Source organism: Myodes glareolus, chromosome 5 (genome assembly GCF_982192425.1).
Source record: "Myodes glareolus chromosome 5, mMyoGla1.1, whole genome shotgun sequence".
Lineage (NCBI taxonomy): Eukaryota > Metazoa > Chordata > Mammalia > Rodentia > Cricetidae > Myodes > Myodes glareolus.
In genome coordinates, this window is record NC_142030.1 from 12,414,675 (window position 1) to 12,430,592 (window position 15,918).

Here is a 15,918-nt window from a genome sequence, read left to right on the forward strand (position 1 = left end):
AGGCCAAGCAGTGTTTTAATTAATACAATTTCTGTGTGGTTATTTCGGGGCTAGACTAGTGGGGCGGCTAGGACAAACAAGCAGGCCTTCACCTTGCAGCACACCCCAAAACCAAATGATGCTGTTTCTGCTACAGAGACCTGACTTTAAAAGCTTCATAAACGCCCTTCCTCGTAGCGAGACTCCCAAGGGACTTCGGTGCTGTGCAGTGCTGGCTCACGGTCTAAGGGAGGTTTGCCAATGCAGGAACTAACTGGCTGCAATTGATTCTTTAGTTCTCTGCTTACAACACAAAAGCAGAAACTTCTGTCTAGCTGGAATAACCATTGCATAAGGGCAAAGTGCATCCCGGAGCCCAGCAGCAAAAGATGCTTAATCAAGAAAACATTTCCAGTAATGCTGATGATTGACAGACTTTGCAAGACAGGGCTGAGTCTCCTCCCGTCCCCTGTCCATTTGTTCACAGGATGGATAGGAGCCGAAGTGACTTTATTTTACTTCCTGGGATATTTTACTTTTAAAATACACTTTCTTTTCTCTCTCTCTCTCTCTCTCTCTCTCTCTCTCTCTCTCTCTCTCTCTCTCTCTCTTTGAATAGGTCTCACCACACAGATCAGGTTACTCTGGAACTTTCAGTCTTCCTGCCTCAGCTGAAGGCATGCACACCAAAATGAGTCAGCCCAGAGCTGATTTTAGTTGTCTGTCTGCTCAGGCCTTGACATTTGTGTACAGCCTATGTCTGTAAATCCAGTTCACACAAGACTAATCTTATTTCACCCCTTCTTCACAGGTAAGGGTGTTACCCCCAGGAGTGTGTTCCCAGTTAGACCTCGCTGGGTGGTTTTACCAAAGCAGAGGCTCAGCTGGTGGCTGGCACCCTGACCTCACAGGTCTGCAATGCTGTGCCAACAAGGAGTAGTCTCAGTCTTTGGCCAATTTCAGCATTTCCATGCGACCAGGTGCTTTCACCCAGGCTCCAGGTCCCGAAGGCTAGAGTGGCCCTTGCATGATGGCTCAGAGAAAATATTCACGCTTGTCAAGTAGGAGACTCGGGTGCCGAGAAGAATCCACTCCCTGTAATGTCCGCTATGCAGACCTCTGCTGACACTGAGCTCCCCTGAGACAAGCAGTTTAGACTGGAATGTGAGGAAAGGGAGAGTAAAGAGGTGGGAATCTGAGGGACTGCCCAAGAGAACTTTGGCTCAATTTGTTGCACAGCGCATCATGTCAACACTACTGCAGAGCACCGTGCAGATGGTGGGCACCCGGAGTCAAGGGGACTTAATGATTAAGAAATCTGCTTCTCAGCTCAGACATGCTGGCACATGTTTGTGCTTCCAGCAGTTCTGGGATAGAGGCAGGAGGGTCAAAAGCTCAAGGTTATCGTTGGCTACATAGAAAATTCCAGGCCAGCCTGGGATACAGGAGACCCTGTCAAACAAACAAACAAACAAACAAATAGTTTGCTTCTCAGACAAAGCTGGCAAGCAGGGTAAGGGACTCCGAAAGACCATTTCTCCACCACTTCCGTCTTGCTGGTTTTCAGCAGCACTGACGCAATCCCTAATGGCCCCCATGATGTCATCATTACCTTTAGTTCTTGTACTTCCTCAGAAGCTGTGTGACCTTGAGCAAGTGAGTGAGCCTCCCTGAGTCTCAGTCACCCAAAGAGAAAGCGAGAACATAAATTTCATCTCACAGGGTGGTTGTGCCTGCCAAAGAGTGAGGCTGACATAAATCCTCATTATCTCCATTACAAAACTTTCTCAGCCTTCCAGCAAGGGCAGCAAATTAATCCAACAGCTCTTACTAACCACGCAGCATAAAAGTGAAGCACTCAGCTACGGTTATTTACAAAGCAGGAAAAAAAAAATCTCCCTGGTGTAGACCCCACCCACCACCTTCCCTATGAGCGGTGCAGAATAAAGGCCCAGGGAGGTAACTGGGAGGTAGAGAGCTAACCCAGCATGCCTGAGACCCTGGGTTCAATCCCCGAGACCAAAAAGTAAATAAAAACCACCAAAGACAACAACAACGACGTTTTTCACCACCGAGGCACGACGGCCACCTCTGCATGCAAACCTCCCAAAGATCAGGGGTGCCACCCCTAAGAGCAAACATGCTCTGCCTAAGCTGGTGGACTATCCTTCCGAGCCTTTCCAAACACGGCTTACCACTCGACGCCATGGCCAGAAGGCAGATCTGGACCACCACTTAGAGAGTCGAGGTCTTGTTTCAGGTGGCAGGGTGGGGCTACTAAGTCCGGGTACCATGCCAGCACTTCCTGCTGTGCCTTCTCCTTGTTGTCTTGGTACACAGGAAGCCCCCAACCAAGGAGATGACTCAACACCTGGATGTACCCCCAGCACCCAGGGCTGGAGAGAAAGCTCGTTTCAAAGAGGTCAAACTGCTTTTGATTCGCCCCAACAAGAGAAGGCCCTCATTTCTGGGCAATTATTTGAGCCCCTGGTTCTCCTTCACTTTGCCATCTGACGGTCCTGGGTATGAGGCATCTCAGGCCACGGGCTTCGGCAGGGTATACAGACATAAGCCAAATAAACTTCTAGTTCCGTAGAATTTTTCAGAGAGCACAGCTCTCACATGGGATCCATGCAAGAGGGAACGGTGAATTTATTAGCGAGTACTTTAAGGGCAAGAGACTGTTCCTGCTCATCCTTTACAATTTCCATATGAAAAAGCATAGTGAAAGGTGCTTGCCAGATTAAATCAGTTTAAAAGTTTCATAAAGCAGGGCTGGAGAGATGGCTCAGTGGGTAAGAGCACAGACTGCTCACGCAGAGGACCCGAGTTCAGTTCCCCACACTCACGCTGTCATGTTGGCCTGTACCTCCAGCTCTGGGGGCTCCACCACCTCCGGGCTCCACAGGCAGCTGCTGTCACATGCACATCCTCATCCATAGACACACATGCATGCATGCACACACGCAATCTTTTTAAAGTTTCGTTAAGGAAGTACACATTATTAAATCACAGTGATCCTTTACATCATAAAGACTTCCTCCCAAAAACAACTTCAATAACAAAGAGAAAGGGAAGCCGATTCCTAATGGGCTCACACATTAGCAGAGCCGCGGCCAAGCAGGCCCGCACCTCCTGGAGGTTAGAGGTTTGCGTTCATTTCTGATCCATGCCTATTCCAACGTCAGCTGCGCCGGTCCTGTGAGACTCATAATCAATCTCTTAGCACTCCAATTAATTACACAATTCATTTTGCATAACTCTAAACATTGTCTACAGAGCAAAGTAAAACAAGTAAAACAAAGCAAACCAAAACACAAAAACAAAGCACAAGAGTGTGGCAACCAGCAGATTTAGGCTAGCTGCCAGACGCCAGTGAGTGTCCTGCATCAGCAATAGACCCCAGGGTCACTGCTAGCAAGGGGTGTCCGCTGTGTCAACCCGCTCTCCTGGTCACGGCGTCCTATGAACGTGTCACGCCAAACGCTGGTCTTAAACGTAGTAGCTGATTTGACTCTGAGTCGCATCCCACCCTCTATATCACCAACTTCTGCACGAAAATGCTCACTACCCTGGTCACTGAGCAGCACAGGAGTGAGTGCTGAACTGGCAGGCTGATCACAAAGTGACCATGTGACCCGAGCGTCCTCTCGCACCAGCCGAAACGGTGACAAACTGGATGGCAAGTGACAGAGAGAGAGGATGATTTGAATTCATCCCGTAGGCTAGACCAGCCCTGGGACCCATGCCTGCAGTGTATCCACGGCCCTCATCCCTGAGAGGCACATCCCTGGCTCCCACAGAGGGGCAGGTCCTTTACCTTCTTGTATGCAGACGGGTCTGTCGCTCGGGACCCAGCCTAGGGTCCCATTAAAATGTTTCATACACAGTCTCTTGGTAGAGCCCTTCAGTTTGAATCCGTCTTGGCAGTGAAACCGGGTTACAGAACTTTCGAAGAAAACTCCTCCACTGGGGGTCCGGAAGCCATTCTCTGGAACGCCTGGATCAGCACACACGTTGAGGTCATCGAGCCCTACATTGACACAGAGAGAGAGAAAGTGCCTTGAATACTTCTCTAAGAACTGTATTCCTGCACCTTGGGCCACTCCAATCGTATGAACGAAACTAAGAGCCTACATGTGTTGGCTTGCTTTCCACTGTTTATGAGAGGCCAAGAACGAGGAAGGTGAAGCACCTGCCAGGATAATGTCCCAAATGTGCCCTCAGTGAGGAGGCATGGAGATGGCCAACCTCTGAACAGACATCTACTGTTTTGTTTTCCTATAAAGTAAGGAAAGCCAACCCACAAATCCTCACTGAACAGGTATCAGGAACTAGCATGCACAACTCCATGGAGATGGGGTTGGTGTGTCCATCTTCAATTCTCATACAGCACGCTGGTATGACTTCTCAGATTCAGAGGGCAGGGCACAACCTTGGGGCTCCTGGAAACTCAACTGCCTTCAGCTGCTGCCTGGATGCTGGACTCCTGAGGCAGCCACTCCTCTTTACTACTCTGTATTGCTAAAGGTCCTCAGCTCTTGGTGACATCCCTCACCCCGTGTGCTTTTGTGAGACTCATACTCCCTCCCCACTGGCCTGCAGGGTCACTGTGCTAAAAGCCTCTCAGCACGAGAGGCACAATGGTGTCAGCACGTCCAAAACTCCCTGTCAGAGCTCCCTCTGTGTAGAGATGATGAGGAACGGTGGAGGGAGGGGGCAGAGGGAAAGGCAGTGGTGAGGACAGCATCCACACTTCTGCTCCTTAAGAATAACCAAGTGTGGTATCACACCGAAGCAACAAGGTACTATCCAGGTACCAATCAATAGCACTGTCCAGGAGAGGGCTACTGGAAAGTTGCCACATGGTTGCCTCAAGTTTGCATGTTTAGGGAACGTCCTCCAGGTCCTCGGGTGCTTCCGATGTAAAGAAAGTCACAACTTCCTTCTGTCTGGAAGGATGTACACTCCCACGGTGGGTCCTTTGAAAAGGTCATTCTGATGGAATCGGTCACTCTCGAATCATATCAGAATGGGGTACATGTGTGTCAGTGGGAGCCACAGAAGGGCACGAGGGTGGGGAAGCCTCTGGAAGGCCTCCAGCTGAGCCCTTAGGAGAGTGGATATACCAGCCAGAAAGGGAGATGAGCATCAGGGGTGCAGGTCAGGAACCTCCATGGCTAAAGACAGAGGACACCGAGACCACTACCTGGACATCAGGAGGGACAGGATGGAGCCCATCTGCTGATGCTTAAAGAGGGAAACGTGTCGGTCAGCATGGGCTTCTCTCTCGGGAGGTCCAGTGTGAATAGAACATGGGGCAGTAGCTGCCTTGTAAGAGGGATAAGGCAGAGTTTTTAACCACTGTTGGATTAAAATGTTAAGATAAAGCCAACCACAGTAGCTCAAGTCTGTAATCCCAGCACTCTAGGGGCTAAGCAGGGATTGCTGTGAGTGTGAGGCCAGCCTGAGTTACACAGGGAGTTCCCGGTCAGCCTGAGACACGCAGTAAGAGGCTGCCTTTACTAAAGTTTTTTTTTTTAAACAACAGAGATCTAAGAATCTTCACACAACAAAGAAACACAGTGGAGAACAGAAAGCTGTAGCTGAGGTAAGTGAGGGAGACACTCCAGTAAGCTGCTGCTACCCGGCTATGGGCAGGGAGGAGACCTAAACCCAGGGAGCAAAGGATATTTATCTTCCACTGAGACAGAAAGGAGGTACTGTCACACCCTTGAATGAGGGAAGGACATTTCCCATAATGCAAGCCTCCTTAGAACATACACAGGAGGTCTCTCTTCCCATTAGGGTAGCCTGGGCTCACTCCTCAAGGTTTTCCTCACTGTGACCAGAACTGCTAGTCTACTACTGTGTCCTTGTCTAGTCTATGAAAGCCTACGCAGGAGACTCAAGAGACTCAACCTTCCTCATTTCCTCTGCATTCAACATTGTGTGTTGTAAGTGGTGACCATTTCCACAAGCATATTGGTGAAAGATGATCGGCTGAGTGGTTTTACAGACGGATGGTTAGATGTGTGGGGGGGGGGGGGGGGGGGAGGGACAAATGGAAAAATGGATACGTAAATAAGGTGGATGGATAGGTCAAAAGATGGATGGATAGGTAGATGTGTGAACGGATGAAAAGATGAATAAAGGAATGGGTGGATAGATGGAGAGGTAAGTAGATCTATGGATGGATGGATTGATAGATAGGCATATAGATGGATAAATATATAAGTGGATGATAGACGGACAGATGAATGAATGTGTGGATGGATAAAGGGTGGTGTGTGCTTATATGAATGGGTGGATAAAACTTTGTGCCAACTATTCTGCTACACCCACCACCAAGCAGTACCACCCGTGGCCGGAAGCTGATGCACGTCACAGACAAAGCTGGGAAATCCCATCCTGCATTGCACTCTCTCACTTGCCTGTAGACTATGAACCCTAAGCTTCTTCTTTTCTTCCCCCCTCTTTGGGAAACATGGTCTCGCTGTGCAGCTCTAGCTGGCTTAGAATTCACTATGCAGACCAAGCTGACCTCAATCTCACAGAAATTTTTCTGCCTCTGCCTCCCAAGTGGTGGGATTAAAGGTGCAAGTGTGCCACCACGGCCAGTTTCCTGGGTGTTTTCTAAACTCCTTAGTTTTCTATAGTTCCAATGTCTTAGGCCTCTTCTTCAATATGGGGACAGGGCAGGCCCATGCTGTGCCTTGCCTGGGGCACCTGTGCTCTCCTAATACATGGTTTTTAGTCTGTCACTCCTGCTACCAAACATCAGCACTGCTGACTCTGGAGTCCCTGCAGCTGGGCCACAGCCTGTCTTTGGCCACAAGGCTGTTCTCCTTCACAGAAGGTGAGACCAGTCAAGGGAGGGCTGAAGACCCATCAGACAGAACGACCTGATCTATCAGGAAAGTCACTGGGCTAATAAAAAAATGATGAGCGCTTCAGGAAAATTACAATGGGCAGGCGAGAGACGTTCCTCATGCGCTGGATTCGTTCTTACTCCTTCTCTGTAAAGCGCAAGTCCCGGCAGCTCTCTGCTTCCACTGAACCACAGCTGACACGGCCGAGTTCCTAAGCCTGGTGCAGGGCTGAAGATGTGCAGTGCTGCTGGCCAGGGATCCAGCCACTGGCACAGAAGGGCAGTGAAAAGAGCCATCAGGAGACAGGATAGTGCAAGAGAAAATATTCTTCATTTGGACAACTAATCCCATTGAGCACGATAGTAATTTCCCAGGCCTGCTAGATCTCAGAGTCTTTGTTTCAAATTATCCCTTGGTGGATCAATTCCCAGCCCAGGTCATTTTTTCGGCAGAGCCCTCTCTTAGTGTCCTTCCATAATGATGATGATCAGCCCCGTCTGATAACAGACCCATTAAGGAGTGGGCTGATGTAGGTATTATGAGGTGTGGAAAATAACCTGTGTCCAGACCCACTCAAATCATCTCTCAAGAATCTGCTTTCTTAAAACCCCAGCATACTTCCTTCCCATCCATCAAATTCTACTAATGCTCTGGAACTAAGTGGTCACAGCCTGGAGGGAAGAGTGAGCTCCCAGAATGGTTTCTGACATGTTTACTCCTGGGAAGAGCTGGAGGGGGGGGGAGTGCTCCATTTCAAACAGTCCTTAGCAACAGCCTCCCCTGGATGTTCCTATGATATAGTCAATCTAGAGTACAACGTATGAATGCAAGACACCCTTAGGCGAGACCCTGACTAGGATATAGGTACCCAGATATGCTTCTGGGTCATTCTTCTGGGTGGGATCAACCTGAGACTCTGGAGACCGAGCAGGATGGCTTACCCTCTCAGTGCGAGGTGGCCTCTTTCCGTATTACAGGCCATGGATGGAGCAAAGAGAGGAGCAGGAAAGTGTCTGTTCTCCAGAGCTGCTAGCCTTGGAGCTGGAACACTGGGCCTCTGCTGTCAGATCAGGACTTAGCTCAGGACTTTCACCCCTGGCTCTCCTGAACCTCAAACTTTTGCACTTTTTGACTAGAACTGAGTCACTGATTCTCCTAGGTCTCTAGGAGACACAGATGATGGATGGGTGGGTGGATGAATGGATGGATGGATTGTTGGGTGGGTAGATGAATGGATGGGTAAATGGATGGGTGGTTTATATACAGATTAATGCTTTCTATTGGTTGCTTTTCTGCAGAACCCAGACTCATACAAGTGTTCAAAGTGTTTAGGCACTTCCAACTTGTGCACAACAGAGAAGCCAACCACCCTGCTTCCAGAGGCCACTTCTCTCAAGATCCTTGAGTTCACATATATAGTTGACTCACTGAATAGAGTTAATGCCTTATCCTTGGGGTCTGGACGACCCAGCTGGACATCCCTAGCCTGAGGACCCTGCCCTAGTCTGTGGTCCCCTCTGATGGCTACAGGACTGGCTGCTCTGAGTCTGCATCTCCTCCGCCTTGGGTATCACCATTATCATGTCCGGTGCTGCGTTTCCTCTTGTGAATCCAGATCAAGTCAAAGACACAGTTGTAATTTTAGACTCTGGTCCCAGTAGAAGTCCAGACTCCTTATTTTTCTTTTCTCTGAACCTAAATCCACCTGTGTTATGGAGATTGAGAGTGTCCTTATCTTTCCAAACAAAGAACTGCATCAGGCCCTCCGTCTCCTGATGAGGTCTTGACACTTCTGGCTTGGTTACTTCTGAGACTGCAGAAACCTGGCCGTCAGGTCTACTGTGAACAACATAAGAAGCCTTTGAAAGGGATCATAAAAACGAAAGAGGTGTGAAAAGCAATCTTTTGGGCTATTACAGATGAAAAGTCATATTCTAGGAAGGAAGAGTGTATCAAATGTAGCCAAATCAATTTAGAGCCAGGGCTGGGTTCCCATTTCTTTGTAAACTGCTCTATGGGTCTATAGGGGAAGAAACAGGATATAGACACAAAAATTGATTTTGTATGCATTTCTTTAGTGAGAGGGGGCTGGGCAAGTGAGCAGGAGCCATCCGTGCAAACGTTTAAACAGATATTTTTGCAGGTATTAAATAAAATTAAGAGCAAGTCCCAAGCTTTAGTCCAACCCAGAGCATTTACTCAAGACTCAATTAACCTTCAAATAACCTGCAAGGTCACTGACCTGACTCTAAGGCTAAGGGGTGTGAGGTAGAGGGATTGGTGCAGTTGCTCTGGTGGCTTAGACGAAACTCAAACCCGAGCCTTCTGACTTAATCCAGTCTAGTCCTCCTGACCCTAACAGTGTCATCTATGTTTGGCCTTTTCTCATCAAATTTTTGTTTGCAAATGACTCAAATCTTTGTGACAATCTCAACTCTTAAATGTTTGCTAATCCTGCATATTAAAACAGCACTGGGCAAAGAGCAACACTGAGCTATGATGACGGTGTACCACACAATCTTCATGGTTTCCCCGAAGCTGACCCTTCATCACAGCATCTCCGTGGGAGGAGGCAGGGAAGCTGGATTGTCACCTAAGACATCCAAGCATCCAGAAAGCGAGTCATCAAACATCTCCCGGCTGTAGCGGGGGTTCCTATTCTACTTTTGAGGATGAAGATATCCTTGGGGAGAGAAGAGTCTAGTCTTGGATGGTGGCTGCATGAGACGGAGGAAGTCCCGTTGACTGAACTGCATCTCACCGTCAAGAATCAGAGAGCAAAAAGGACTATGTGGTGGGTTTGCAGGGGTCCCCTGAGTACCCAAGCTTTTCCCTCCACATCTTCCCATAGGTGACCGCTTGCCTTTCCCCCATTACCAAATGCCTTTTAATCGGTAGCAACACATGGAAAAAGCTGCTTATAATCAATCTCAACAGTAAATTGTCTCTGTGCTTCGAGAGAAAATTACACCAGGATGGGCATCCTGTGTCCCATGTAGAAAATCTTTGAAAAGCATTTTGGTGTTGAAAGTTCTGCAAGTTTATTCATTCGCTAAAATGAAACCACGCTGTCCTGGGACCTGCGCACGAGGGTTGCGCACACCCCTCCCCTCACTCCACACCCTTAATCACGCTGTTCTGGAACCTGTGCAGAAGGGCCTCTGCATACCCCTCCCCTCACACCACACCCTCAGCTTCCCCTGCCTCAAAACTCCCACACTCTCAGAACAACTTGGACTTATTTTTCTGAATGAACACAGGTATTGACACCCTGTATTATCCAGGATAAGATCAATGCTCAGAAACCACTTGAGCTGGTATGTGTCTACACCATGGGATCCACAATGAAAGAAGTAAGAGAGGCAACTCTGAGGAGATTACATTTAGCTACAGCCACAAAGCATGTGAGGCCGAATCTTTCATGCCAGTGCTTAAAAATCCAAACGCTCCTGGACATGGTGGCAGGCCGCTAAGACAGAAGCGAGCGCCTGGCATGCCCAATTTCTATCCGCCCTGCAATGGATGATAAGGCACAGCTATTCCTGCCCTGCCCTCCCCGCCCGCCCATTACAGCTCCTGGCTGCACTTGAATGAGTTCACACACACAGGGTTGGAGGTTACCTCCAAGTCAGACTCTAGAGAAGCTCTCCATGACCAGAAAGTCTGTCCTGACCCCAAACCAGACTCAAACATCTGGGGGGCTGCCATCCCTAGCATCAGGTATGCCCGAATCTGAATCCATTGAGGAGCTGGGGCCAACCTCACCAAGAAGAGGAGGAGTCTCCAGGATCAGCTCCTGACAGGCAGGGCAGGAGACCCTACAAGCTTAAAATGACAAGGAAAATCACTGGGAAGATGTGACTTGTTTTATAAAGAGTCTTGGGACATATTTCCATGATAAGATTATTAAATGCTTCTTGGCCTCCTCTGTTCCAGGACAATTTCCACATCTGGCAGAATTTCAGATTTGTTTTTAAAAAGAAAAAGGAAGAAGAAGGGAGAAAAACATTCTTTGAAAAGAGACATCAGGGCCGGGCGGTAGTGGCACACACCTTTAATCCCAGCACTTGGGGAGGCAGATCTCTGTGAGTTCGAGGCCAGCCTGGTCTACAAGAGTGAGTTCCAGGACAGGAAACAAAAAAGCTACGAAGAAACCCTGTCTCAAAAATCCAAAAAAAAAGAAAGAAAAAGAAAGAAAGAAAAGAGACATAAGGAAGGAAAAGTTATATTCTGTTTGTATTTATTCTGTGGATAAACAGTGCTGGGTAGCGGAGAGGTGGGTACTTAGGGGCAGACGCAGGAGTCTGGCTGTGGTTTCTCTTCCTCACTCTTTTTATCCTGTTTTTGTTTTGTTTACTTTTCTTCTTTTGAGCTCTGCTGGTTTTCTAGCTGTGTAATCCTGGGTAAGTTTCTCAACCTCTCCGTGCCTTTGTTTTCTTCCTATACAAAGGACGTACTGCAAGCAAAGTCTCTACTTCCCCACTGTTGTGAATTTTCAGTGAGATGTAAATATGTATAAAGCACTGAGTGGCAGATGACAGGGTCACAATGCAAGCTGCCATGTTGTTGCTAATACTCAGCAAATTCCTAAAGAACACAGGACTTCCTACAGAGGAGATGGAGCCTCTCTTCCCACAACCACCTCAAGATACTCAAGCCTACCCTTTCTCTCGTTTTTGGTTTTTTTCGGTTTTTTTTTTGTTTGTTTGTTTTGTTTTGTTTTTTGAGACAGGGTTTCTCTGTGTAGCTATGGAGCCTGTCCTGGAACTAGCTCTTCTAGACCAGGCTGGCCTCAAACTCACAGAAATCGGCCTGCCTCTGCCTTCCCGAGTGCTGGGATGAAAGGCGTGTGCCACCACCGCCTGGCAGTTTATCTTTGTTTGTTTCTCTGTCTTTTGCCCACCCTTTTTCTTAACTGACCCTGGTGAACATGACTGTTGCACTTGAACAACAGAAGTTTACAAATCGAGTCCTTCCGTTGGCCAAAGTATTAGGCTATGGAAAATTTCAAGGCGAACACAGACCTCCTGGTGAACTGAACTCGGGATTCCTTCAGAGCACATCTCGGGAGGGAATGCTTGGCCAGCAGCGTTCAGTGTGCAGAGGGCCGTGGGGTTTTTTTTGCAAACAGTAACTAGGTCCCATGGAAGATGGCCAGTGGTCCCCTAGGGTAAACAGTCAGCCTCCAAAACAACTCCTGATTTGGGCACAAGACAGGAATGAGGCAGACAGAATCCCAAACCAAACGAGTACACAAACACCAAGAAGTGGGGAATGAAACTCTCAAGAGCTTGGAGCAGAAGGACAGAGGGGCTGGGGACAAAGTTTCCAATGGGAGATAACACAGTGATTACATTTCAGTGACAAAGAAACTCAAGCTTCAGCAAAAGAGATGGGAGGTTCCTTCACTCATTTTCCTGCCTGTGAATCTGGCTCAGTCATCCCACAATTCAGTGTGCCTTCAATTACATACTTAAAGAGGACAGTTGTATAGTGGGGGTATGCTGCCATTTGTTGGTCTAAACAAGATTTCTTCCTTCCTTCCTTCCTTCCTTCCTTCCTTCCTTCCTTCCTTCCTTCCTTCCTTCCTTCTTTCTTTCTTTCTGAAAAAGTAGTTCCCCTTGGGAAGAATTGCAAGGGAACCAGAGGAACCCTGGCTAGTAACAACAGTAAAGATTTCTGCCACCCTGGGAGCATGATATGGTTATTTGTCTTAGTAGACTCTCGCTAAGCAGACGACATTTAAACCAGGTTTTCTGAAGGCAACAATGAGTATTGGGATGGAAGATGCAACTTCATGGGCTGAAAACTCAACATCTGGATTGCATTTCTCAGACACTACACGCAATGCCCCACAAATAAGCATGTGTGCTGACTATCTGGATGCTAATCAAGTTAGGTAGCATTTCCCCAGAAACAGTGGGGAGGTTTTAATGTTTCAAGAAATACCCAGAGATGAATAGAAAGTCGGCTATGTCTGAGCAAGTGTAAACATCGCAAAAATAAGTCTTAATGGCATAATTTAGACTTGATTAAAATGGATAAAGACCACAGATGTGGGTGTCAGAGCCGTCCCCGTTTGACGCCAGAACTGATATTTTCCCCCTCTTGATTTAATTCGCTTTGATTACCCAATTATTCCTAAGTCTTTTCACTCAGTTTCAGTTCCAATAAAACTGATCACAAAGCTAACTCATAATGCAATTTTCCCTGCAGTCTTCTGATAGCGCTCCGTGAGAGCTCAGCCAGCGATGCAACAGAGCCATCCCAGACCGTGCGATCCCAGCACGAAACGGCAGCATCCACCCGCATCCAAAGCGAGCACTGAGTACCAGCAGCCAGGACAGTGAGGAGTTCTGTCTGGGGGAGACGGCAGGGACATTTTGTAGTTCATAGAAATCATAGAATCAGTTGTGCAGACATCTGAATAGCAGGCAATAGAGTTTTAGAGAATGGGTTGCTATGGTTAAAGACGTATCTTTTTTTATTTCCTAAATAAAAGCTTACTTAGAAAAACACAGCTTGCCTGTCTAGCTAGCTCTTGACCTTGTACGTGTGACTTGGTAATTCTTAGCTATAATTATTTTATTGAAAATAGTTTCTTGCATTCATTCTGCTTCTCAACACCTCTTCCTCCTCCTTTGAGACAAGGTCTCATACAGCTTTAAACCTCCTATACAGCTCGGGATGACCTTGATCTTCTGACCCTCTAGTCTGTCTCCCAAGTGTTAGGATAATAGGTATTTACTACTAAGCCTGATTTATGAGGTCCTGGGGATCATATCGCGTCTCCTGTGTGCTAACTAAGCATTCTATCAGAGGCCCACAGCCTTCTAGTCTCTTCTGGATAGGAAAATGTAACAATCTCCAGAACAGAAGTGATCAGACAAGCGGTTCTCAACTCCTGGGTCGTGACCCTTGAGGCGGGGGTCAAACAACCCTTTCACAGGGGTTCACCTAAGACCATCAGAAAACACAGATATTTACATTATGATCATAACAGTAGCAAAATTACAATTATGACGTAGCAACAAAAATAATTTTGGGCTTGGGGCGGGTCGCCACAACATGAAGAACTATATTAAAGGTTTGCAGAATTAGGAAGGTTGAGAACCACAGGCTTAGACTGACATAGCCCAGAACACAATTCATAAGAAGTAAAAAACAAAAAAGAAAGAAAAGCTAGACCATAATCTCTGGATGCCTACGGCTGTTTTCTGTTGTTTGTGAAATTAAAATTCTCCTTTTTTGTATGCAACAGTTTTCACAGACAATACCAAAACACGCTTCCCACATGAACCCAGCCTCACAGTTTACAGAGCGTTTTACACACACGGTCTTGTTTCATACCACAGCATCCCCTAGAGATCACTCCAACAGTTTGATACCATTAGCTCTCACAGTCACTGTGGAAAACCCAACTGTTAACAGCAGCAACTTTCAAGCCTTCGTCTTTAGCAGAACTGCATTACACCCACCTCTACAGTTCATTCACAAAGTGCTGCCTAAGCCAGTGTGAGATTTAATCTGTCTACACTCTCAAGTGCCCTTGGGACTGTGTGTGTGTGTGGGGAGTGAGTATCTATGTATGTGTATGTATGTATGTATGTATGTGTGTATGTGTGAGTGTGTGTATGTGTGTATGTATGCATTGTGAGTATGTATGTACGTGGCTGTGAGTGTATGTATTGTGAATATATATGTGAGTGTGTGTGTGTGTGTGTGTGTGTGTATGCATGTGTGTGTTGGAGGGAGGAGGAGTTATGCATTAGTAAGCTTTCCCTTACTATGATAAAATCCCGGAGATAGATTATAAACAGGAAAGGTTTGTGGTCCTTCAAACTCTCAGAAGTTACCAGGCCTGGATGCTTTGACACAGCACTTTACAGTATGTATGTGCATGTGTGTGGGGGAGTGGCAGTAGAAAAGGGGCTCATCTCATGGCAATGAAAATAAAATGGGGCTCAATATCCCCTCCAAGGACACAGTGCAGCGACCCAACTGCATCCTACCAGGTCCTACCATTCGGATTACAGCGCATCACCCCAGAAGCCCGAGGAGCTGGGCACTGAACACACGTGCCCTTGAGAGGCAGCTAACATCCAAACTGCAGCACTTGTAAAATAAAGACGGAAGAGCAAGTGTCTAGCGCAGCACGGGTGAGACAACCGTCCTCACTCAGCACCAGGTCACACCGGCGGTGAACCTCAGCACGTGAGCATGAGAAGATGCCTGGGCATGAGAAGATGCCAAAGAGTTTTCTGGTTTTTACTTTTCTTTTTCATGTGTACAGGTTTTCGCCTGCATATGTATCTGTGGACCATGTGTATGCCTGGTGTCTGAGGAGGTCAGAAGAGGGTGTCGGTCTGGGATCCCCTGAAAGTGGAGTTACAGACAGTTGTGAGCTGCCATGTCGGTGCTGGGAATTGAACCCAAGTCCACTAGGAGAGCATCAAGCACTCTTAACTGCTGAGCTATCTCTCCCTCACTTTGTTTATTTTCAGGATGGTAAATCACAGGAAATTCCTCCACCACCTATGCAAATTTATCACCAAAACTCACAGAGAACTCGCCGTCACTACCATGCTCCTCAATTGGGTAGTTCTGGGTTGGAGTGGCAGTCATTAGGACGCTACTCCTAAATCAGCTCCTGGGAGGCATGGCAGCAGCTCTTTTGGAACATGGAGTGGTAATTTATTTAAATAATGTGCTCTAAGTAGCAGGTTTTATCACTCATCTCCCTTTTAGGCCATTGAAGTCTTTATGAAAAATATTATGAAAATACACAATAGGCAAGTAGATATAAACAGAAATTGTGTAGGAAGTCACCTTAGAATTTATCCAAAGAACTTTCCTTATTAAAGAAGACAAATCAAACAAACAAACAAGACATAGAGATGACCCTGTCAGCTCACAGAGCTCTGAGGAATAAGGACTACGACACGGGGACAGACCCTACATCTGCAGCTCTTCACACTCTAGGGGACGGCAGAACAAGCGTCCACGAGACAAGGCGACACCCTGCCTGCTGCCGCCCTGCACGTCCCAACCTGAAGCCACCACAGCC

General features: G+C 47.4%; 1 protein-coding gene across 6 annotated transcripts in view; it reads right to left on the reverse strand.

Moving 5' to 3' along the window:
• Positions 1-15,918, reverse strand: part of Susd4 (sushi domain containing 4) — a 125,844-nt gene that overhangs the window by 55,265 nt on the left and 54,661 nt on the right. For 4 of the 6 annotated variants that reach the window (XM_087906059.1, XM_085687601.2, XM_085687599.2 and 1 more), the window contains exon 3: positions 3,800-4,012. In XM_087906059.1, coding sequence (XP_087762185.1) covers positions 3,800-4,012 — 213 coding nt within the window. Of the gene's footprint in view, positions 1-3,799; positions 4,013-6,945; positions 7,163-15,918 lie in introns of those variants that run through there. The other 2 variants (XM_085687598.2, XM_085687597.2) reach the window with 1 other exon arrangement.